This window comes from Siniperca chuatsi, linkage group LG3, assembly GCF_020085105.1.
Source record: "Siniperca chuatsi isolate FFG_IHB_CAS linkage group LG3, ASM2008510v1, whole genome shotgun sequence".
In the NCBI taxonomy this organism is placed as follows: Eukaryota; Metazoa; Chordata; class Actinopteri; order Centrarchiformes; family Sinipercidae; genus Siniperca; species Siniperca chuatsi.
In genome coordinates this window covers 33,303,783-33,328,179 of record NC_058044.1, presented here as the reverse complement: position 1 = coordinate 33,328,179, position 24,397 = coordinate 33,303,783, and the positions used below count along the sequence as shown (strand labels likewise).

Below are 24,397 nucleotides of genomic sequence, written 5' to 3'. Positions count from 1 at the left end.
ATCAACTTCAAACTTAGAAATCATAAATAAAAGAGGTTGCTGATGAGAAGTTATCAAAAGATTGAGTTTTTGTCAAATGATGTGGCTGGTAAGGGGCGGCGAATTTCGATGTTTCGCCATGACACAGGAAGTTGTTTTAACTGTGTACATGGTCCAAACTGCCCCAAACTTCACGTTTGATAATAGACCTGCCCTGAGGACATCTACAAGCCAATATTCAGTCATAGTCATAGCGGCACCTATGTGGCAATAGGAAATTACAGGCCCTATATATAGGTTAACCAGATCAAGCTCAGATTTGTTCAGCAAAGTCTCAAGACCTTCGTGATGATTAATTGTGAACATTGTGAGTTTCCATCAAACACTGTGGTGATGTTTTATTCACCATGAAACAGGAAGTTGTTGTAACTTGAGTGTACATTGCCCCAAATTTCACATTTGATAAGAGTCCTGGCCTCTACATGCTAATTAGGAGTTATAGTCATTGCGCCACCTACTGGTAAAAGGAAGTTACTGTCCCTATACTCGTACAAACCAATCTTAGCTGATTAACCAGATCCACCTCATATTTTAAGACTGTGATGATGCTCAACAGTGAAGATTGTGAGTTTTCAACAAACACTGTTGCCGTGGCGATGCATTATTTGCCATGAAACAGGAAGTGGTTGTAACTTTACTGTACATGGTCGCATCTGAACTAAACTTCACATGTATGATAAGAGTCCTCCCCTGAACACATCTATATGACAATATTTAGTTATTGTCATAGCACCACCTACTGGCAACAGGAAGTCTTCTGTGACAACCATCGAATTTACATCGAATTTACATGGTGTGGTCTACACATTATATCCAGCGTGTGTGTTCTCTAGTGGACACAGAAACTACAATTTAAACAGGAAGTTGCTGTAACTTCAGTTTACACCATCCAATTTGCCTCACATTTGATAAGAGTCCCACCCTGATCACATCTACAGGCCAATAATGATGTAAAGTCATAGTGCCACCTAGTGGCAACAGAAAGTAAGCCTTCCATGGCAAAGATGATCCAATTTGCAAGAAATTTTTGTGGCGTGGTCTATGCATGATATCCTTCAACATGCTGCATAAAGTTTGTTGTCTACTGACAACACAGGAAATGACATTTAACTCTTACGTGCAGTGACCAAAACACATCACAATTCAGGGCCATGTCCAACAGCTGCACCCACCTGTAGCCTAGATTCTGTTCCAGGTTTCTGCCTTTTAAAAGGAAGTTTTTCCCTACCTCCGTCCCTAAGTGCTTGCTCATGGTGGGAATTGTTGGTTCTCTGTAAATAATAATATAAAGAGTACGGTCTAAACCTGCTCTATCTGAAAAGTTCAATGAGATAACTTCTATTATGAATTTGTGCTATATAAATAAAATTTCATTGAATTGAACTGAATTGTTAATAAAAAGGTTCACACAAATAGGGACAAAGATACAGAATGGCAAATTCATATTTTCAAGTTAGGTTGGATAGACATTGATCTGCAGGTTTGTTTAATCAGACATCAGACATTCACATGTCATGGTGTCTGTCTCTGTTCATGTGGTTCAGTAATGCTTCTCCTGTAAAGTGATTGTTCATTCATACATTTAATGTAGTTTCCCAGTCTTCTGAATAGCAAACCCACCTCAAAGATTTTCATTAGTATGGAGGTCACAAAGCTACCTTCATGCCCTTTAGTGTAAACCACATGTACCTGCATGCATAGCTGCTTCTACATCTGTTTCTATTCATCACAGCATGCTAGAACACTTAACTGTTAATTACTCTCCACAAGATGTCAGGTTGTCACTGTCACTTGCCTCAGGGGAACTCTCCTCTGCAGTGCTGTTTCAAAACTCCAAAACTGAGGAAACAAGTCAACGACTTACATACAGTGCTCCCCAGGAATGCTCTATCCAGGAAGGCATTGTGATCATACATATTTTCTTTGCACAAACCAAAGCAGTAGAGCAAGTGATGCTGTATGTACAATGCTGATGAGGTAAAAGTGTCACAACATGAAGTACAGATCAGAAAGGCTTGGTAGTTTTATATAGTAGGGCTGTAATAATACAGGAATCTCATGGTTGTGTGCAATACTTGACCAAGCTTGAGGGGTAACAAACTGTCAGTGTTATTTATTCCTCCTAATTAAATGTGCAAAAACTTACTTTCATATAGATGTAGGTCAAATGCAGAAAATAATCTTTGTTAGAATAAAAACATCCCTATATTTTACAAACGCATCCTTATCTAGAAGTAACTAAATGGAAAATTTTAAAATGCATAGCTGAGAATGAACTCATTAAGATAGAGAGCTAATTTGGTTGGACTAAAAGTCTTCAAAAGTTTTGTTTGTTGTCCTCAAATCAAATTGACTTCACTGTATAAAATCTAGCCTAAGAAATAGACATGTATTTTTCCTTTTTCAAGTGGCAGTTGAGAACTCTGATAGTTCATAAAGTTAATGCATGTAACTTAACTGTGCCATATGGCATTTAAAGTATGTAAACAAAAAAAAGTGAGTGGATACAAGCGGCACATTCCTCTTCCCATATATAACATTCTGCAATCACTCCACTCTCTGCTGGTACTTGATCCCTCCCTGCTTATGCTAACAAAAAATCCAGCACTCTATATAGGAAATATGGTGAACTGCCCTTTAGTTGCATTATACAACACAAAGCAGTTCATAGAGGTAGCATGAATGCACAAACAGCCAATGAAAATTGGTTAAAAGAGGCAAACAGATGCATGTCTCAGTTAAGCAATTGATTTTTTTTTTTAAATGGTAAATGGACTGTACTTGTATAGCGCCTTTCTAGTCTTCTGACCACTCAAAGTGCTTCACTCTACATATCACATTCACCCCATTCATACACTGATGGCAGGTGCCAACTGCTCATCAGTACAAAGAAACAAAGAAACTAACACACTTACACACCGAATGCACAGCCCTTGGGAGAAATTTGGGGTTCAGTATCTTGCCCAAGGACACTTTGACATGTGGGCTGGGGGAAGCTGGGATCGAACCCGCTCTACCTCCAAGCCACACCCGCCATAATTTTATCAAGCAAAATGTCAAACATTATCATACTTTTTTGAGGATTTGCTGTTTTTCTTTATTTCAGTCCATGACATTAGCCTGACAAGAAGAATCTATAAGTTAGCTTTAAATTACCATAGCATAGCCTTCACGCAGAATTACTGATTGTCGGTTTATGAATGGCACAGTTTCCAGGCCTGCTGGTTCTTATGTTGCTCTTCATGCTGAGTTATAAGTAATGAGGTAGAATTGATCCTGCGATGGGAGAATAAGCTGATGGGATGGATGCACAGGCTCTCAGCAGTTCTTTGAGTCATGTCTGCCTCTTTGGATTCATCTAGAGTCAGCAGCTGCTGTCAGCGGGGGGTTTTACAGGAAGAGCTTAACACGAGCTTTGGTACGAAGGACAGTATATCACCTGTTAGCAGCTCAAATACAAAAACATCAGTGTTGGCCTTCAAATATGACATGCTCTAATTTTTGAGAGATAGATGAACAGAAAAGAGAAAGAGGGCTAGAGAAAGTTAGAACTAGAATTGCATTTTGTGTGACCACACAGAAACCCAAAACATTTCAGAGAAAAAAGACCCATATTCAATATTGAATACTAAATTCAGACACAGACAAGAAAGGTAAAAAAAAAATGGCTTGAGTGAGAAGAGTTAGTTTTCAAGAAGAGATATAAAGAGAAGTTGTGCAAGGCTGAGAGAAAGGGGGAAGCAGAGACAACCAGTAGTGGGCAGACAGTTTTATAAACCGTCAACTTAATCTGAGACATTGAGCCTTAAATCCCCTACCTTCTGGACCTGTATACATGTGTGTATGGGTGTGTTATTAATGTGTATGTTTGTTTGTGTGGTTGTGTCATGATGCACTTTACTGTGCTGACTACTTGGTTTGTGCATTCTTTTCTATCCTGTTAATCAGAATTAATCTCATTTTGTATATCATATTTTTAAGTACAGCAGGACAAGACCTGTTCTGGAGTTCTAGTGACCCAAATCATTCATTTACCATACCTGCTTATTTCTTTTCAGAGTAATGTGCCTGTGCTAGCGTACATAGGAGTTGAAGCCTGGACATCAGTCTCCACTTAACCTGACCTACATGCCTTTGGACTGTGGGAGGATTACCAGGAGCACCAGGAGGAAGCCTGCGCAAACATAAAAAGAACATGGAAAGCATAAAGAAATGCTCACCATGGAGCCACTATGGTGCCAAGTGCTAATGAGATACATGATATTCATATATTAACTGCTGATCTATGTGCCATGCCGTGAGCAAAGGCCGTGTTGGCAGGGGGCCCCTGAATCATTCAGAGGAACAGGAGGTGCTGTATATATTTATTCTCTCAGAGCATTTTGTTTCTTCTAACAAACCAAACCTGAACAGAAAAGTACTCTATTACATTAACATGTTAATGTTAATGTAATAGAGTAGAATGTTGATTGGAATGTTGATTGGAGTTTTGTTCCATGCCTATAATAACAATGACAGTATCTGGTCCATTTACACAGTGGGATTTTCTTTAAAAAATAATTTTTAATTAGAAAAACATAAAAAAGCATAAACCTCATAAATCTCAAAATGTTTTTAACTGATCTTCTGACAAAAAGTGCCAAAAAAATGTAGTCGACCTTTACTAAGTCTGTAACATTATTTGCTAACTCATCCTGCAACTGCTTCTGCATAATGATTTCTCTTATGTAAACTCCTTGAAGAAACATTTGGTTGCTTCATTGATGTATAAATAAATACATACAATGTTGGTTCACATCTTAAATAACTACATTAAATGAAACCAGCATTACTAGAAACCCAGTGAAATAAAACAAAAAGATGGAGACACTGGTGGTGTAGCAAAAGAGTTTCCCCTCGGGGATCAATAAAGTATTTCTGATTCTGAAGAGTTTTACTGTCAATCAGCTACAGTAGGTATTGAGTTTGCATTGGAATTAAATAGATAATAACATTATTAACATTATTAACCTAAACTGATTTTCCTCTGTTTTCACTGTTATTTACAGGGTTATAGATTTTGTAATGTAAAAAAACATGTATTGATAGTGTAAAACAGCAGCAACAAAACAAAGGAAAAGTTCATGGATTCCAGCAATATGTTTGTATTGTATGTTCTGCTATGGCTGAGTTGTGACTCTAAGAATTGCATCAATCTGTTCTGTTTCAAATGGTTAAACAGAGGAATTTTGTAATTAAAGCTCTGACAAAGCACAGCAAAGTGAATGAATAAGAAACAGCGCTGCTCTTATCAGTTAGATGAATATAAAGAACAGGAAGTTAATTAGTCGACCTTGTAAGGCAGAGCTTGATTTAAAGCTGAAAAAATCCCACTTTGACCCTACTTGTTAACAGGACCTAAAAAGCACAGTTTCTATTATTTTATGTTTGTTTTGTTCACAGCACAGCTGCTGTTCTGGCTGTATACCATACCTATGCAGAAGAACCAAGTTGGATATTGATTTCCAGATTTGGAAACGGTATCCAGTTTGTTCATTGGCCAGTGTCACAAGTCCAAAACACAAACCAGAGAAATCTACATGTGCATTACATAAAACTGCCCAAGGATGAAGATTATGCTTGTCTGTGTGTGTTTGTGTTTCTGACTGACCTGTCTTTGTTTATATTTAACTGTGTATGTTCTGAGATAAGTGTGTTAATGAACATTTCAGTGTCTGTGTCTTTATGAGTAACTGACTGTGAGAATTCTGTGTATGTTTGTGGACACGCATGTCTACACAAAGGAGCTAGAGCTTGAGGAGGCATTTTTCTAACAGTTTACAACAGAAGAGCTATATGCTATATGCTCTGAAATTGGAAAGTCACAAACAGACAGATGTCTTTAACAGCAAAGAAAAGCTCACATTCTCTCCATAAATTACCTCTGTATCTCAAATTCTGTAATGAATGGACAGAAAATACACACAATGTATTAAATCAATTTAAGAATAAATAAATTAAAATTGTATTTCTTTGATAGTATGAAGGTTTATACGATAATAATTTGCTGGTGTCATTGTCCCTGATCACCTTGCTTCTGCCTGGAAAACCCATGATTTTACATAGAACACAGCTCAGCTCATAAAATATGACACACCTGTGTACATGCTGCGACAAACAGTAACACTAATAACCCTATAATAAAACTCTGAAAGGGGCAATTCTGCACAGCACATACTTTTCTTTTTGACACTTTAAGTACATTCTATTGATAACAGTTTTGTATTTTTAGTAAAATGTTGAATGCAGGGCTTTTACTAATGGAATATTTCTGCATACAGTACCATAAACAACAGATCCACATCTCGCCATAAAAGCTCCTGGCCTTGTATATTGGCCTCAGCACCTGTTGACTGAATCTGAATCATGGATGAATTAGACGTGATTTGAACACAGTAAGATATTGAAACACAGGTGCATAGCAACTTCCTGATATCCCCAAGGAAGTGTTCATTCACTCCCAACAGGTGAGGCAGCCGCTGTGTGCCTCTGACTCTTGTTGGAATAAAACGACTCAGACAAGTGCTGTAAATTATTCAGTATCTTCTCTCTGTTGAGGAGGCTCTTGCGGAGTGCTCAAATTGAGTAGCTTTGAAGGGGAAATTGTTGTTTTAGATAGCGTCTCAGTTTTTCTAATCAATAAGCAATGTAATCTGTGCTCAATATGCTGAGCCTCTTTTGTCACAGCCTGGACACAACAGCTGTCTCATTTCTGCCAAGACCTCAACTCCACCTGAAACACACAAGCTGCTGGTTGACTCTTTCACTGTTCATTCTTCTCCTTCTGGCTAGTTTACAAAACAGTACATTGTGTTAGTAATGCTCGCTGCTGATAGGATGTCGGCTGGGTTATAGTGTGTGAATTCTGCAGGTCATGCCTACTGCTGTCGCTTTTGAGGATAGAAGTTAAAGTTACACTTACAGCAACAACTACAACTACCTAATATTAACTGATATTAGGTAATTACTAATATTACTAATATCTGATTTCTCTGGATATGTACTTGAGTTGGGGTTCACAAAATGTATGCCTTGTCAAAATGTATTTGGGTTTAGCTTTTAATATTAAATACAAGTGAATAAAGGTAACAAAAAAGATGAATTTGTTATCTTTTGTTGGCTGAAATAGTAGAAACCAAGGGCATAACATTGGTTTGAAAAGTGTGTGTGTGGGGTGGGGGATTTTCTGCATTTCTGCTTTTATCATATTCCCTGCTACTTAAAAGCAACACATTATGATTAAGATGGCTATCATGCTAGTTTAATAATTCTGCCATAAAAATGGTAAATATACATCAGAAAAACCCGTCTTACTCTCTGCATGTTTAACCCATAACCTTACTGAACATCACATGATATAGTATTCAATTAGGGATATAAGCTATATTTTGAAGAATAGGACTGGCAGATCGATGGCACATTATTTATGGCACTATCAACAGATAATGTTCCATTTGCAACTTTGATCACATCATATAAGAAATGTATCAAAATATGAAATACATATATATTGTAAGAAGTCACACACTGTCAGTAGTTTTTTCAAGATCACTGTGTCTAAAACGCTTATTATAAGGAATACATTATGATTATACCTTCTCACTGTAACTCTAAATACATGCATTTTAACTTTATTTTAAAAAATATATAAAAATAGGGAAAGGAGAGAGAAAGATGAAAATAAAGGTTCAAAACAAAAGACAGGTTTCATGGAAGGGGATGGAGAGGAGGCAAAATGAAGGAGAATGGTGAGAGGCTACATGAAGGACAGATGGGACAAAGAAAGTAAACAGACCGAGAAAGAGTGATTAAGAGCAGGAAAATGACGGAAAACTACAGATCAAGGGCCAATTTTCTTTTCAATAGATGAAATGTACGTTACAAATAAAGTTAATGCAAATGCATATTTTTCAATAAAAATCTAAGAAAACATTTGACACAAAGCAGTTAGTTGAAAAGTAATGGTAATGGTATTTTCACTGCTGAGATGAGGGAGGAGGTGAAAAGAGAGAGAAGATGATTAGAATGAAAGGGAGCAAAGGGAGCAGGGGAGGAGAGGAAAGAAAGATAAGTGAAAGCAATGATCAGTTTTCTGTTGTTTTTTTGTTAATAAATGAATTAACAGAGCTTGATCAGGTACTTCATCAATAATTAAATTGTTAATTAAAAACACTGTGCTTCAATGAACAATGAAGGAAAGCTAATAGGGATTAAAGAACCAGTTCAGGATTCCTCTTTATTCAAGTATATCAATTAACCTTTAACTGCTGTCAGTGGAAAACCTCATTGCTTTCGATTATTGACTGGTCATTTTTTAATTGCATATTTTTTTCATTTTTTCAAGTAATATTCCATTAGTCTCAAAACAATATAACACATTCATATGCTCCTGCAAAATTATTTCAAAGACACAACCCTATCCTTATTACTGTCAATGGATTGTCTATACTAAATAATGTATACACACCACCTCCCTGTACATTTCCCTCTGCCTCTCGCCATTGTTTACTATGAAGTAGGACAAAAAAGCCATAAAAATGATCTTATAAATCTAACGAAACTGTTATTCACTCTGGAAAAACTACTGTAGAGTACATACACATGATTGATAGCAACACTTATGTAAGTAAACTCTCAGTGGTACATTTGGAGAAAAAGAGGTTTCTGGGGAACATTAAAAGTAGATTTAATTCTATTGAATACAGTGAAGCTGAATAGGTGATAAATGCAAACCAGCAGAAGAAAATAACATGTGCATCAACTCTACCCAGAGTAGTGATGGAAATTACGAATCTTTAAAGGGAGCCAGATTTTATGGCTCCGTTCCCCTTTTTTAAGGGGGCGGGGGTTGCCAGGTCTAGGCCAAACACGTCATTTACTCGATGTTTACTCAATGTTTCTATTAATAACCTCGCATTAATACAGCACAGAAATATGGTTCAGATTTTGGCGGAATCTGTAGACTCTCCGCTTCTCAGTCATTACTCTCGCGAGATCGTATGTGACTCACACAGCGAGCTAGGAGGAAGAGAATAGAGCTCTCGTCTGTCTCTCATCATACGTAATTGGTGGGTTCATGTCCCTGTCTGCATTGGCTGAAACAAACCAATGGACACTCAGGAAATCACTTAGGACCCACCCGTCACCTTACACTGCAGAAAAACACTGCAGTTTTCAATGAGTTGACATGGAGAGGATAGAGAAGGTCTGAGAAAAAACACACATAAGAAAAGAAGACAAGGAGAGAAAATGGCGAAGAAGTACACAGTTAGCGAAGTTTTAGCAGTAATTTTGGAGAGCAGTGATGAGAATGAGGGAGGAGTTTCAGAGCCTGAAGGGTTTGATTCTGAAGATGAAGAGGAATACCAAAATAATAGGGATCCATTTGAAGATGGGTAAGTGTATTTATTTTACAAAAACCTTGGTTGCAATATCACAGTAATAGTGCACTTCATGCTAAGCTAAATCATCTTGGCAGAAAAAAAGTTACGTAAGTCAAACTTTGACAAAATTGACTGTCCATTACTAAAGGTTTACTCTGTATAAGTTATTTCTTTCTGTAAAAGTGAGGTTCACTTTTAAATAGTATATATCAGAGGTTTTCAAAGTCTGAGACGCTGGGCCTCTCCTCAGAAAAAGAAAAAGGCGTCCCCTCACCCCCATTTATTTTACTTGCTTAGTTTTGCGCAATTCTTGGATCATGATTATGTTATATGATACCACAGACACTCAACAACTTCATTACTTCAGACTACACCAAATACATAAAAAATGTCTGTCCTATGTATGCATGTAGTAGTTTCTGACACTGGGTAGTGGGAAAAACAGTCAAATTCCCCAAAACTAATGTACTGTATCTCTGACCTATCTCTTTATCCAAATCACACACATGTAGGCTAATCTATGTGATCTCCTTTTGAAAGCTAATGTAATAACTAATGTAATATTTTTTCACTTCCATTCACACTTTGAAAACATGCTTTGGCCATTGACTAATTTATCATACTGTTCTGTACAGATGAGACTTTGTCTTTCATAGAATTGTATTTATTTATGTTTGTGATTTTGTACTGAATGTGAAAGGATTCACCGCTGCCAGGGCCCAATGAACCACAGGCAGCATCACCTGCCACCAAGTCACCACCAACCCGTCCACCACAGCCGTCATCACCAGCCCGGCCTGCCAAGATGTCCCGTGCCCCCCGAGCACAAGCACCTCCCCCACAGCCACCAGCTTCCCATGTACCAGCGCCCCACCTACACAGCAGCCAGCTCCACTGTCTTGGAAGTCAGAGACCTGGACACTGCTCCCCCTGTCTCCATGTTTAACCAGAGCGGACACCAGGGCCACAGCTCAGTTCCACCTCCACATATAAACCCCTCGACCTGTTCAAACTTTTTTTTCCTGTTCAAACAGTACAAACACTGTGTCACCACACAAACAAGCAGGCTGCTAAACAAATAGCACAGGAAAAAATTACAAATGGACAGACTTGAATACAGGGGATTTTTACAAGTACATTGGGCAGCTTCTGTCCATGGCAGAATCATCTTTTTTCTTTGCCTCTTCCATCACAGATATAGAGTAAAATCTTGGAACCTTCATCTTAGCGACCCTGATGAGGATGCCCATAATGACAAAGGGCACATAACAAACTCTTCCGACTAAAACCCCTGATGGACACCATCAAGAATGCGTGCAAGACATTTTATCATCCTCACACAGACGTGGTTGTGGATGAAAGAATGGTCGCCTCAAAGGCTAAAACTGGGATGACAGGGATTCAAGCTGTTTGTCTTGGCTTTGGTTAGCTCTTGGTTTGAAAAAGAACTTGAACGTGAAACATGAAAACATGCACATTATGTAAATATTGTAAATAGTGTGTTATATCAGTGTGGATTTCTATATATATATATAAGAAAAAAACAGTTGTAATCATAATTTTTCATTTGCACACATCCCATGAAGCTTGATAGGTTGTATGAAGTCATTATTCCGTCCCATTTTATCTCAGTCCCTCTAACATTTAGAAAGTAGAGTCACAGACAACACTTGTACTCAAAAAACGATATTACAAAATGTCATTTTAGACATTTATTATGCATTTATCTACTATTTTATTCATATATTCCACTACGTTTGTGAACCTAAGACTTTGGTAAACCCATTTCAAGCACCAAAACAATGTGTCCATATGAGTATGTTTTCACAAGAGATTTGAAGAATTTTAAAAATCGGACTTCATCTTTTCATGTTTAGGGCAAAATGATCTCTTTACACAATGCTCTAGAACAAGTGGTGCCTCATTATACAGAGAGCTGAGGTTTTTCTGCACATTTTGATATAAAAACACAAGTATCATGTTCTGTTAAGTGCCTTTAAAAGGTGAATTCATAAGATATGTACAATTGAGAAGATGCCCTCAGACCCCAGAGGGTTAATGAAGCTCTAGCAAACGTTCAGTGAGGAAGACTATACTTCTGCATGCTTAGGTTGTAGTTAATTCTCATACCATCCGGCCAGTCACTACTCTCACGCATGCTCACTCAAATTTCATGCTGTCATTATCTGGGGCTGACAAATCGGGATATCAGCTGTTCCATCAGCTGGTCTCATCTATCCAATAGCACAGCAACACACCTTCATTGTTAACCTATCATCTTATTACCATCAGTTTAAATATGATTGTCTCTCTGCCTTCAGTACTTTCATGCAACTGTTATCGCCTCTCCATCTCCACTGCCCAGTCTTCACAGATCTATCAGCTCATCATTCCATCAACCTCAATCAGCCTCAGCAGAAGTCATCAGCCACCACTGTGAAGGACTAATGACTACACAAACACTAACTAATAAGTACTAGACACACAAATAAAAGGATAAATGTAACCATGAATGAATAAATGATATGAACACAGCGATGAATAATCAATAAATTAATGAATGACCATTTGACACCAGATGATGCAGTAAATGCTTATTTTGGCAAGCGGTCTTAACTAGTTTAAACACGGGAAACCACTATGTGGACACATTTTAATAGTTACCAGTGAAATAAACTAGGCCCTGTTCAGCAACTGACAAGTTTTGGAAAGTCAAGGGAGATTATTACTAGGAATTATTAAATCACCTGAAGTAATTTAGCTCATACCTATGTTGATGTGAGATCCTAATTTCGATCTACGTTTCCTAATTGTTCTTATTAAGCTAAAGCATCAAATCCCACATCACAGGAAAAGTATCTGTTGTTTTAGCTGAGTAGGTCAGGCGTTGCCCTGGAGGGAAGAGGAGAGGAGAAGAAGTGCCATTTCTCTGAGGCACTCGGTGGGCGATCGGTCCTGGATGAAACTCCGGAGCTCCATGTTTCCGAATGCGGTGTCGGTCCCGCGGGGTGACTTCGGCTTCTTCTGCTCCTTCTGGATCCTTCCTTCTATAATCAAGCTGATGACGTTCGGTTGTGGTGGCCACGTGGTGTGAGCGTCTGTTCTGAGGTAGAAAAGGTTTCAGTCGTAGTCATCTGGACACTGTTTTCAGAATCAAGACGTTTCGGCTCCCATCTGGAAGTCATTCTCAATTGTGACAAAATGGGACGGGAACTAGAAATTTAAGCTACTCTGTGTTACATAAGCCCTGCCCTCAGGAAGGAATCTGCCTGAGTATCTGTTAATAGATAGTTTCACCTGAAACTGACCTAATAGTTTCCAAGATGGCCCAGTAATCAGTAATCAGGCCTATTGTTTTCTGGCTGCATCTACTTCATCACTGTTAAGTACCTGATTAGCATGTGATTGGCGTGACCAAGGTGATAATAAACTCTGATAGACATTGGGCAGATTAAATCTCAGACCACCATTTCTGTTCAAAGAGGGGTTCTCTTTTTTCACAAAAATGGCTTCCTTGACGCCCCGTTTAAACCAACTCTTCTCTCTACTTAGAATCTTCACCTCGCTGTCTTCAAATGTGTGGTTTGTAGCTTTTAGATGCAAATGCACGGCGCTCGGTAATCCTGAGTTAGCGTCTGTGCTGATAAAGTCTTTTGTGAAGTGGCTGTTTGGTCTCGCCTATGTACCGTTCTTTTTCAGTTTTCCTCACTGCACTGAATGGAGTAGACAACATTGCTCTGTTTCTGTGTGGGTAACTTGTCCTTAGGGTGAACGAGTTTCTGTCTTAAAGTGTTGCCTGGTTTAAAGAAAACAGGAACATCGTGCTGTCTAAAGATCCTTTGTAGTTTTTCAGACAGTCCAGATACATAAGGAATATGTCTGTTCTGAGTTTAAAGTTTGTTACGGTCCTCGTTAGGACTCGGGTGCTGCAGCAGACTGAAGCAGGCTTCCTTAACCTGGTAGCAGCTATTTTGGAGCGCTAATAGAGTGTCTTAAGAGTTAAGCATTTGAGTCTCTTTCGCTCCATCTCTAGCTTCTATTTCTTCTTCTTTCCACCACAAGATGTGCACAAGGCCAGGCTAAGCAGGACACAAAGGATGCGGAAGCGTTACAAAGCATTTGGGGCTGTTTTGGGCTGTTCAGGCAGACTCACGCTCAGCAGCCATAGTTTTGGCATCTAGTCTATTTTTTTGCATGCCGTGCTATCACATGAACCAATCTTAGCTAGCTAGCTGGCTAACATATAGGCAGCAGGCTACATGCAGGATAACTCCTCAGTTCTGACCATTACATTAAGTGTGCATTCTAATCTGTAGAGATACGGGGATCTGATGGTTTTGACTGTAGAATCATGATAGATTAGATCTTGTTTACAGTCAGTATGAAGCTACATGTCATGTGCGTACCAGACCTTACGCCACATTAGCATGTCTTGGCAGTACAAATGCCCAAGCTTCTTTTTATCTTGTGACATGAGTTGGTAGATATGTTCTTGAATCTTGAACATGCTTCATTTTACGTTGTGATGGATTTTCAATCAACAAGCAGATGTAGCTGATAGAAGTTGTTTTGTTTTAATTTGATAACTTGTAAGGTTCAAATTTGTTAAAAATGTATGCTTTTTGATGTAATGTGCTTACAGTAAGCTACAATGCCTTCCAAAAGGAGGAGATGAAAACTAAGAGAAAGTGCTGATGGATGCAGCTAAGGGGAGCACGATGCTGCAGTGCTGCATTAAGACTTCCACCAGGCCAGCAGTTGAAGCATTACGGCGGGAACAAAAAGGACGCGGAAGTGCCCCAAGGTGCACCGTGCTTCCTTTGGGTGCCCATGTTAACCAATTGGGCTGTTCAGACAGAGCGCGCCACAGCGTGGAGCTACGTGGTCGGCTCGCGCTCAGCAGCAATAGTTTTATTTTTCCAGGTTAGAGTAACAGCCATTCAAGATGTCTGAGCACGTCCGTGTTGCACCACGTGGCTGATGTGTAAAACAGGGTTTCTTCTTTCCTAATCTTTGTCGTGTTTCGACCCCAGAAGTGGATCAGGCTCCTTTACCAGGCTTCTTTCTTTCAAGGCATTTGTCAATATGTTCTGTGTGCCTTCGGTTCCTCTGTTGAGGTCTTCATGAGAAGATTTTGAAGTGCAGAGGAGAAGTGAGCAGTCAAGATGCCTCCTCTTGTTTTGTAATCTTCTGTAAAAAGGGGCGGGGTGTTGTATGCTGCTTGGGCTTAGAATTTGCTGTGTCTCTGAAATATTCTGAATACTATTATGTTTGGGGGATTTAGATTTTAGAAGGTAATATTTTGATGTGCCGTCGAAGTCAGGTGACGTAGTATAAACAGCGAGAAAATTCCTCTGCAATCGTTTCCCAATGTTAAACACATGTTTATTATTGTTACCATGACGACGAAGGTCACCTGACTTTGTCCTTTCCGGCGTCACACGTGGCCTCCCCGTGGATCCGACTGGGCAGAGTCGGAGATGTGACTGACGGCACTCTGGACGGAGACGAGGCGAGCTGTCTCCGTGCTGGCAAGCGTAGTGGGGAGGCAGAACCGACCAGGCGGAAGATCATTGGAGCCGGGCGTGTGGTGTGTTTGACCGGCAGTGTCCGGAGGCAGAGACCAGCTGGATGGCGAGAGTGGCGTGGTAGTTGAGGTCCAGATGATTGGAAGAGCAGACTGAGGCAATGGTCACCGGTAGAGCGAGAGTGGATGTATGGAGGACGATCTGGCGCCGGAAGCATGGATGAGCCCAGTAGATAAACTGCTGCAATTGATGATGATGGAGAACAGGTGTGCCGGTAATCAACTGCAGCTGGGAGATCGGGGAGCCAGCCTGAACACAGACACACATCCACACAGACAATAACAGACAGGGGACAGCCAGAACACAGGAGGAGAAACAGGTACACTGAAACATGCAAAGATCGGAGGGGCTCTGTGGCCCACAATGACAGTCCCTGCACTGCAGCCTTTGTAACTGCTACTCTAGACCTGGGGAGAGCAGCAGACAGATGTGTTAACTCTGTCACACATGATGTCACCCACCCCGGCTTTTCACCTGCCAGTGCTGAGTTTCACCAGAACGACAAAGTGCGTGGGTGGTTCACACTGTTGCCCGAGATCACTACTGCCCCTGTGCAGGTGCAACCACGGCCAATTGTGCTAGTAAGAACACACTATTCAAGGCAGATGTACCGCTACCAGGATTTGATTAATTTAGTCATTACAATTGTTAGTGGTACCTTGCATTCATCAGCAAAGGATAGAAAACATGACAAGACAGCATACTCCAAGGCTGAGCTTATACAAAATGACCCTCTAACACATTGTGAGTGTTTAAAACATAAAGTGGGAGACAGTTCTCTCCCTTTTTGTTCAGAGCAGAACAAGTGGCACTGCCATGACCATGTTAGTTATGTTAAGAGAAAAACACTTGACTCTCTAGTTCCTATCTCTTCCCTTGAACTACAATCAGAAACGTTGGAAGAACTGGGTTTAAAGACACTACTAAATTTCAAGGAGATTCTTTATGAGAATTATCACATATATCAATTATATTTTAGTATTTTTCACTGGTTTTTCAAACAATGTCCACAAAGTCAACTCAGGTCATAATTAATTATATAATACAATTTATACACAGGGAAGCTCAATGTGCTTTGTGCAACACAAAAGAGCGTCTTACATTCATCTGTTCAGACCAGTTCATGTAAAAGCGTGCAGTCCTCATGTTTTATACAATCATGGTGTGCGCCAAAGGAGATTTATCTGAGAAGGGTCAATATTGACTGATAATGTGTCCAACAATTTATTTGATTTATTGGAAATTTATGTGTGTGTGTATGCGCAAGAGGATGGGTATTATTAGGCCCAGAAAACAAGATAATAATAATAAAACTTTATTCATAGAGCACTTATCAAAACAAAGTACAAAGTGCTTCACAGAGAGATAAAATAAAATACCACAGTGAATGATAAGCTCGAGGCGCATTCCAGACGCTGAAGGATGACTTTTGCACTGCTCCCATTCTCATTCATCCAACCCTGAAATCCCGTTCATCATCGAAGTGGACGCCTCCACCACTGGTGTGGGAGCAGTGCTGTCCCAATGACACGGAGAACCTCCTCAACTCCACCCTTGTGCTTACTTCTCCAAGAAGCTTTCCCCAGTGGAGCGGAATTACGACATCAGCAATAGAGAACTGCTGGCTATCAAGTTGTCGCTGGAAGAGTGGAGGCACTGGCTGGAGGGAGCAAACCTCTCTTTTACCATCATTACTGACCATAAGAACCTGGAATACCTCCGCTCAACCAAGAGACTAAACCCTCGCCAAGCCCACTGGGCTCTGTTATTCACTCGCTTTCAATTCACCATCACCTATTGACCCGGACAGAAGAATGTAAAGGCCGACTCACTCTCACAAATCCATGCCCCTGAAGAACCTTCTACACCTGAGCCCATCCTCCCTCCAGCCATACTCGTCAGCGCCATCTAATGGGACCTGGATGATCAGATACGTGTCGCCACAGTTTCCGAACCTGCTCCGCTGGGAGACCCAGAGGGTAAAATTTATGTACCCACCACCTTACGGAAAGACCTTCTGGGCTCACTGCATACTTCCCCGGGCTCTGGACACCCAGGCAGCCAGCGAACTCTCTCGCTCCTTCAGGCTCGTTACTGGTGGCCCAGTATGGTCCGAGATGTCTCCCAATACGTCCACGGATGCTCAGTCTGTGCCATCTCCAGGACTCCACGTCACCTTTCCACTAGTTCCACTACCCATCCCACGTCGTCCATGGTCCCACGTCGGAGTCGACTTTGTCACTGACCTACCGAAACCTGATGGATTTACTTGTATCCTCATAGCGGTAGATAGATTCCCCAAGTCTTGCAACCGAATTCCTCTTTGAGGACTGCCTACCGCTACGGAGACCGCAGAAGCTCTCTTCCACCAGTTGTTTTGCAACTTTGGGATCCCAGAGGAAATCGTCTCTGACCGTGGGCCACAGTTCACTTCACGCATTTGGACTGCCTTCTTCAAGCTCCTCAACGTCTCTGTCAACCTCTCATCCGGTTATCACCCTCAGACTAATGGCCAGACTGAGCGGAAAATACAAGAGATAGGGAGGTATCTCCGAACCTACTGTCATGACAACCCGACTAGTTGGAACCGCTTCCTCCCATGGGCCGAGTATGCACAGAATTCACTCAAACAGACCACCACAGGCCTCACCCCGTTCCAGTGCGTACTCGGGTGCCAACCACCATTATTTCCCTGGATGGAGGAACCCTCGGATGTTCCAGCTGTAGACCACTGGTTTCGAGTGAGCGAGAGAGTGTGGGACTCAGCCCATATACATCTACAGCATGCTGTGCAGAGACATAAACATTTTGCAGATGCCCGTCGATCCCCTAACCCCGTCTATCATCCGGGAAATTGTGTCTGGCTGTCTACACGGGATCTGCATCTCCGCCAGCCCTGCCGAAATCTGAGTCCCCGCTACGTAGGTCCCTTCACCATTGAGAGGCAGATTAATGAAGTCATCTACTATCACCAACTCCCCCCAAGGTACCGCATTCACCCATCTTTCCATGCATCACTCCTTAAACCTGTGTCTCCCTATTCCACAGCAACAGATGAGCCGGCAATACCTCCTCCTCCCGAAGTCATCGAAGAGCCCCTGATCAACAGAGTGGCCAAGATCCTGGACTGCCGGCGATGGGGCGGCCGTCTCGAGTACCTGATTGACTGGGAAGGATACGGTCCCGAGGAAAGGTCCTGGAATCATCGGAACGATGTGTTGGATCCTGCTCTCCTGGCCGAATTTCACCAAGCCCATCCGGACTGTCCAGCACCCAGAGGCCATGGTCGACCCCGTCACTGTCGGAGGGCGTCAGGAGCCGCCCCTGAAGGAGGGGGTACTGTCAGGGAGCCTACACAATCACCACCGTCTCTACCCACCACAGTCATTAGGTCCCAATCACCTGACTACTGATTACACTCACCAGTCAGCAATCACCCACCAGCACTATAAAGCAGCACTCCTTCCGTTCACTCACTGTCTGGTCTCAACCCTACCATGTTGATATACCTGACTCACTTACCCGTCGATGATTTACCTGTCCATTGGATTCCCCTCAGCCCTTGCTTGCAATCGTCTCCAGACTCTTCAGCTCTGCGCCATACTCCGGGAAAAGAAAAGGACTTCCATATTCAGATAAGGCTTTAACAAAGACATTCCATTATCCCGTTCCCTTACCTGCATTCTGCTTCATCTGTGTTGGTCGCCTGCTGTTGTCAATAAACCCGCCATCGTATCTGCACTTACCTCTGTGTCCTGTGTTTACCTGCTGACAACCGCATTAACAAAGCAGATATTCCTTACTATGGAATCTCAAACTATCAGTATAGTTGGGGGGGATGAGAGGAGATAACTGCCCTCCAAGTAATTCACATTCAAACACTACTCACCACTTTCTACAGTATGCTGACTTCAACACCCACACACACAGTGCAGTTTTGACTGTTTGCCATCAATCGAAAGCTTAACTTTGTTATTTTTCTTCTTCTGACTTATGTTTGTCAAACAAGAAATAATCCACTGGACCTGTTACTGTAGAAAACTCTTCACTGCTTATCCAACTGGCTTTGTCAATTCTGATGTCAGGTATCAAATCTGATGCTGCTCATTCTGCATTCTAATGCTTGACATGCACAAACTGCGTCCTAGAGTTGTGCCAATGCAACTGACATCAATCAAGGACAGTGGCGATTCACTGTCACACAATATTTACTGTATACTGTTTTCACAGCCATGTCTTCCTAATTTTTTATTCATTTTCTTCAAATTAGTGAAACACCCCTCTGCAATGCAACAGCTGGTAAATGTCAGTTAAGACTGTATTGTTCTGCTATGGAAAAGACAATATTGTCAAATCTACCAGATAGAGATTATAGAGATGGTAAGTATCAAACCGTTTGTCATGCCACTGCCACTGTGGCTCAACATGTGTGGCCATGCACGCAAAGAGAAGGTGCCATTTTTACTCTCTCTGCTTGTTAAGCACTCAGTACTTTTGTATGTCCTGTGTAAATAAAAATCTAACAAAGAAAAAAAAGATTGTTCTTCACAACAAAAATAATGACATTTTCAGAGCTTTTTGTTAGCAGATCAGTTTGAAATATTGCAGAGAGGAATGGTCAAAGAAGAAACAGCCACAGTGAGCTAGTTAGATGAAAGACTGCAGGCTACAGGCTCTTACTGCAGTTTGTGTGAACCACCAAATCTCCAATACATAATAAAAGTAAACAATGCCATTTAATGTGTCACTCTGTCAATATAAAAAGCCATTTATGACATGTGCACATCACAAACTGAATTTACCGTGTATGCTCACCACATGGCCTGTCAAAATAGTCAGCTACAGAGCAGCTTGAGCAGACTTTGCAATCAAATGTAGTAAACAAAACAGAATATGCAAAAACAAAAGTTATGACCTTTGAACATTCCCTTACCTCTCCCTTTCCATTTCATCCTCCCTTTTCCCTCTTTTGCTCTGCTGTTTGTCTCATTCCTCTTCCTCATTATTTCTCTCATTCCTTCATGTTCATGTGACTCTCTCTATCCTATCTGTCTTTTCATTTACAGTGTCTCTCTCTCTCTCTCTCTCTCTCTGTCCCACGTTATCTGACCTGAGTTTCAATGAGTTCACAAGTGCAAATCTGCTGGGATAATCTCTCCTCTCTCTCTCTCTCTCTCTCTCTCTCTCTCTCTCTCTCTCTCTCTCTCTCTCTCTCCCCCCTCTCTCTCTCTCTCTCTCTCTCTCTCTCTCTCCCCATTTCCTACCTTTCCCTTTCTCCCACCTAATCTCCCTCTCCCCTCTCAGATTAAAAAAGAGAGGGGGATGAAAAAAAGAAAGACAGTTGCAGGGATGGAGTTGTCTGTGAGAGAAAAACACACTCACATGGAGATTTGAAGTGAATAAATGGACAGAGAAGTGATAGATGGATAAGCAAGCACAGAAGACCAGAAAGTAACAATATAAAGAGGTAGTAAAGAAAGGAGAGAAGTAAAGAGAAAGTGTTAAAATGACTCAACTGTGCGGAAAAGTGTGAGGAGGGGGTGCCTTGGCAAGGTAGGAGTGATTTCACCATCCTCTTTTTTTTGCTACAGAAACAACACTACAGTATGTATTTGTGAGTGGGGGGTCAGGGTGAGAACAGGGCGAGCCAGAAGCAACACCCCTGTAAGAGGTTGGGGGTTCAGTGTCCATTTCAAGGACAAACCAACACAGATAGACACATCGCAGGGATTTCACATATATTGATGGCTGTTAGCAGGCAGGTCAATTACAGGTTCTAAAGGTACCTAAAATTCACATTCAAGACCAATTTAAAAACCCTAGTTCAACAAAAACAAAATGGCAATTTCTGAGTGGGGACAGCTGGCTGATGTTTTGAAATAATAAATATAGCAGTAATAAAATACAGCAAAATAAAAGGTTAGGAAAAAAATTGTTTAGGGACCAATATACGTGCAACTTGTGCAGACTACAATACATTGTTACAAAATACCATTGCCAGCCCCATTTACATATTTTATTTGACCATCCAAATTTAATGGCACGAAAAATCTGTACCTGTATAATACCTCTACGATTTTGCAAATTAAATGTTAAAGCCCCTATGTATAGATTTTTTATGCAATGAGAAAATATTTTAAATCATTTTGATGACATACTGTACGTTGCAGTGGAAACTGCTTTCAGCCCATTCATCTCAGTACCACAAGGAGTCGCCACAGGCAGAATTATTAAAATCCAACACATATAGGCTTTAAATGGAAAGAAGACAAAATAAGACATGAATAAAAAAAGAAGCCATTGAAGCTTCTTCTCCACTGAAGAGATAAAAAATGGCAGCAGACAAAAACATCAGATCTGTGTGGAACGATGAGGAGAATGTAACATTTCTATAATTGATACATGAAACAAACAGAAATGCCATATTTCCATCATGTTTTACACATAGAATTGCATTTAATTTGCATTTCTTTGGCCGATTATCTGGAAATTTTGTTAAAACTTGCTAACCCTACATTTGGATGGAAACTTGACTAAAGATGCTCCAGTCATGTAAGCAAAAAAACAAATTTTTTCGGCAAATATTGAGGGTATTAAGAAAATCTTTACTAAATACAGATAACCCACTGGATCAGAGCACTGTCAGTAGCTGATTGATTTGCGATGCGGGAATCAAGACAACAGTACCTCTTTTTCACAACCGTCGAACAGAAGGAGAGATCCGACTCGAGACTTTGTCGGCAAATTAACAACACCATGTCTCTGTTCATGGTTTGTACACACACAATATTTTGAAATATGTGGACTGGGGTGTTGTCGTTCTCTGCTGCGATAATATACATAGATGAACTCCTAGTGCAGTTAACCCATGCACAGCACCAGTATTTCAATTTTGGATGGGCCAAAGTCATTTTGACTGGGTCTTTTAATTACAGAAGTTAATACTGTTTGCCTTCCTTTGACGGTTTCCAACTAGTCATGATATCATGCTGTGGAAAGTGACTAGCGCGTCTGGTTGATTATGACACTTAAAAAAAAAAAAATCTTAAACATTTTGAATGCCGAGATAGCTTACTTACCCATGACAGTTTGTATTTATTACAAACAGCACATGCAGGTATATTGCTCAAATCGTGGGAAAATGAAACATAGTATCCTATTTATTATGTTTATTTTTTGCTGTGGATAGTGTAGACCAGTACATCAATTCATTTAGAACACTGACATTTTAATTATATTTAAGGAAATACCATCTTGTTTGTGCACTGTGCTATCAATTCATAAGCTTGTCTCAACAGAAATGATCTATGCTTTCAAGGCAATATAGAGACAATCAAGTCTGGCAGGAATTTTCAGCTCTACCGCCCATCTTGCCTACATTGTTTTCTAGGTTCTTCTAGTCTCAATAGCAAATGCATTTGCAGCTATGAAATTAGACAGTGACTGCATCTGCATTCTAAACTGATGATACACGCATTCTACACAGCTGGAAACTGACGTGTTACTATAGCCAACATAGAACGCTGGGCAAAAACCTAAATAAAAACCAAATCCTTTAATTACAGGTGACATATTTAGGTGAGATCCACTCACAACGCTGCGCCTGAGTTAACCCACATGAACAGACAGATTTCAAGATTTAACATGGAGTGCAGAGAACACACACACACACACACACACACACACACACACACTGCAATGCTTGTATTGAAAATAAAACAAGTTAAATTAATAATTAATGCCTATGTGAGGTTTTTTATTGAGTAGAACAAAATTGTGTTGTCTTATCCATATACACATGCAGTTATTCAATACAAAAATATTTTTCATGTAATATCACCCATATTAGGGCACAGGGCACTGCACAAGAACCTGAAAATCTTGCCCAATGTTTTCTAAGCCAATTTTCAATGCTGTGTTTATTTCTGATATACTTTTCTGATTTCCCATGGGCCCCCCCCGACTGGTTCTTGGTCCCCCCCTGTGCCACCTCATTTAAAAAATCCTGGAATTGCCCCTGCCGAGGTGGCTGGTGGTTACAGTACCTAACACATAAACAGATACCCTGAGAAGTTGGTGAGGAATTGAGGGAGGGGTGAAGGTCTAGTGTAGGCAGGGAGGGAGGGAAGGTTGACTCTTGTTAACAATGAGTCCATTGATTCCAAGTCCCCAGCCTCTTCTCAATCCTTCATTCTCTTCTTTGTCCCCTAACTTCCATCTCTCTTTTCTTTCTTGTCTTTGTCTTTTCCTCTCCCTCTCTCTGCCCCTCTCCTTTTAATTTCTTTAGTGTTTTATGTCCCAGACACTTCAGATGATACTGGATAGATTTTAATTTTTTTTTTTAAATATAAAATTTCTCCATCACTTTCAATCCTCAGCCCAGTTTACTATTTTGTTCCCTCTTTTTCGCCTGTGATCAGCCCACCTCCTCCTTCCTGTTCAGGTAGCAGCTTTCAACTGGCAACAACACAAAGGACCAGTTGTACATTGCCTGTGCCTTTCTGTGTCAGTGTGTTTCTCATGTGTCAAGAGATGCATTTGTGGCATGCATGTTTTTCTACATCCCGATACCACAGCTTGTATGTTGGAGAGGAGGGGCAGCTTGGGGAGGGAAAAGAGGAGTGAAATGAAAGATGAGGAGATGGCTTAGGCTGTACACTTATCCATTGTGAAATAAAAAAAAAAAAACATTAAATCATGTGATTAAAAAGAAAACAATGTAACTACTCTAACACATAGGGAGCACTTCAATTTTACTATATCTATAGATGCCATATGGGTAATGGGTAATATCACAATAATGGCATGAAAGTGCCTGAAAAAGTTAAACAGGATTTCTCAAAATGACAGCTGAACAATTGCTTGACCGAACAAGTTTACACCTTTTGGAAAGGACAAAAATCAGCTTATTGTCCACTATCAGATTTTTACCAAAAACATCATCTGATTCCTGCAGTTCTCTACATATCATTGGAATATCCACCTGATTCATAAATGGGATATTGTGAGAAGATTTTAGAATCCTGTAAACTTTGTTAGAAGGAGAGAGACAAATGCTACACAGGTTTACCATCATCTGGTGGTGGTAACTGGAGTACAGCACACACAATGAACAAAATGGGCCAAAATTACAGTATTACAGAAAGGTTCATCACTGAGAAAGAGGATACTGAAAATCAGAAAACAGAATATATAAAAGAGGCAGGGCAAGACAAAGGCACCAGAGCATAGTGATTGGTAAAATAAATAAATAAAATCAGCACAGGATGCTCTAGTAGTCTAACACTATTTTTTACAGTATGTTCTTGTACAGCTTGACATTGTAAACAAGCAAATGAATATCACTAG

General features: G+C 40.5%; 2 protein-coding genes across 11 annotated transcripts in view; both read right to left on the bottom strand.

Annotated features, from left to right (window-relative positions):
- LOC122870684 (teneurin-3) overlaps window positions 1–24,397 on the bottom strand; it is a 422,149-nt gene that overhangs the window by 308,877 nt on the left and 88,875 nt on the right. The window lies entirely within an intron of this gene.
- On the bottom strand, window positions 9,225–20,213 carry LOC122870737. The gene is made up of 3 exons (XM_044185150.1): window positions 19,983–20,213; window positions 14,878–15,298; window positions 9,225–12,564 (listed from the first exon to the last, which is right to left on the bottom strand). The coding sequence occupies exons 1-3, from the start codon at window positions 20,062–20,064 to the stop codon at window positions 12,342–12,344; spliced, it is 726 nt and encodes a 241-aa protein (XP_044041085.1). The 5' UTR covers window positions 20,065–20,213; the 3' UTR covers window positions 9,225–12,341.

Excerpts from the sequence above, each read along its gene's own strand:
- LOC122870737 (XM_044185150.1), bottom strand. The coding sequence starts at position 20,064 with ATGAGAGAAATAATGAGGAAGAGGAATGAGACAAACAGCAGAGCAAAA. Across the intron at positions 15,299-19,982 it reads GATGAAATGGAAAGGGAGAG|GCTGGCTCCCCGATCTCCCA; the intron begins GTAAGGGAATGT and ends GTCTGTGTTCAG. Across the intron at positions 12,565-14,877 it reads GCCGGAAAGGACAAAGTCAG|AACAGACGCTCACACCACGT; the intron begins GTGACCTTCGTC and ends TTTCTACCTCAG.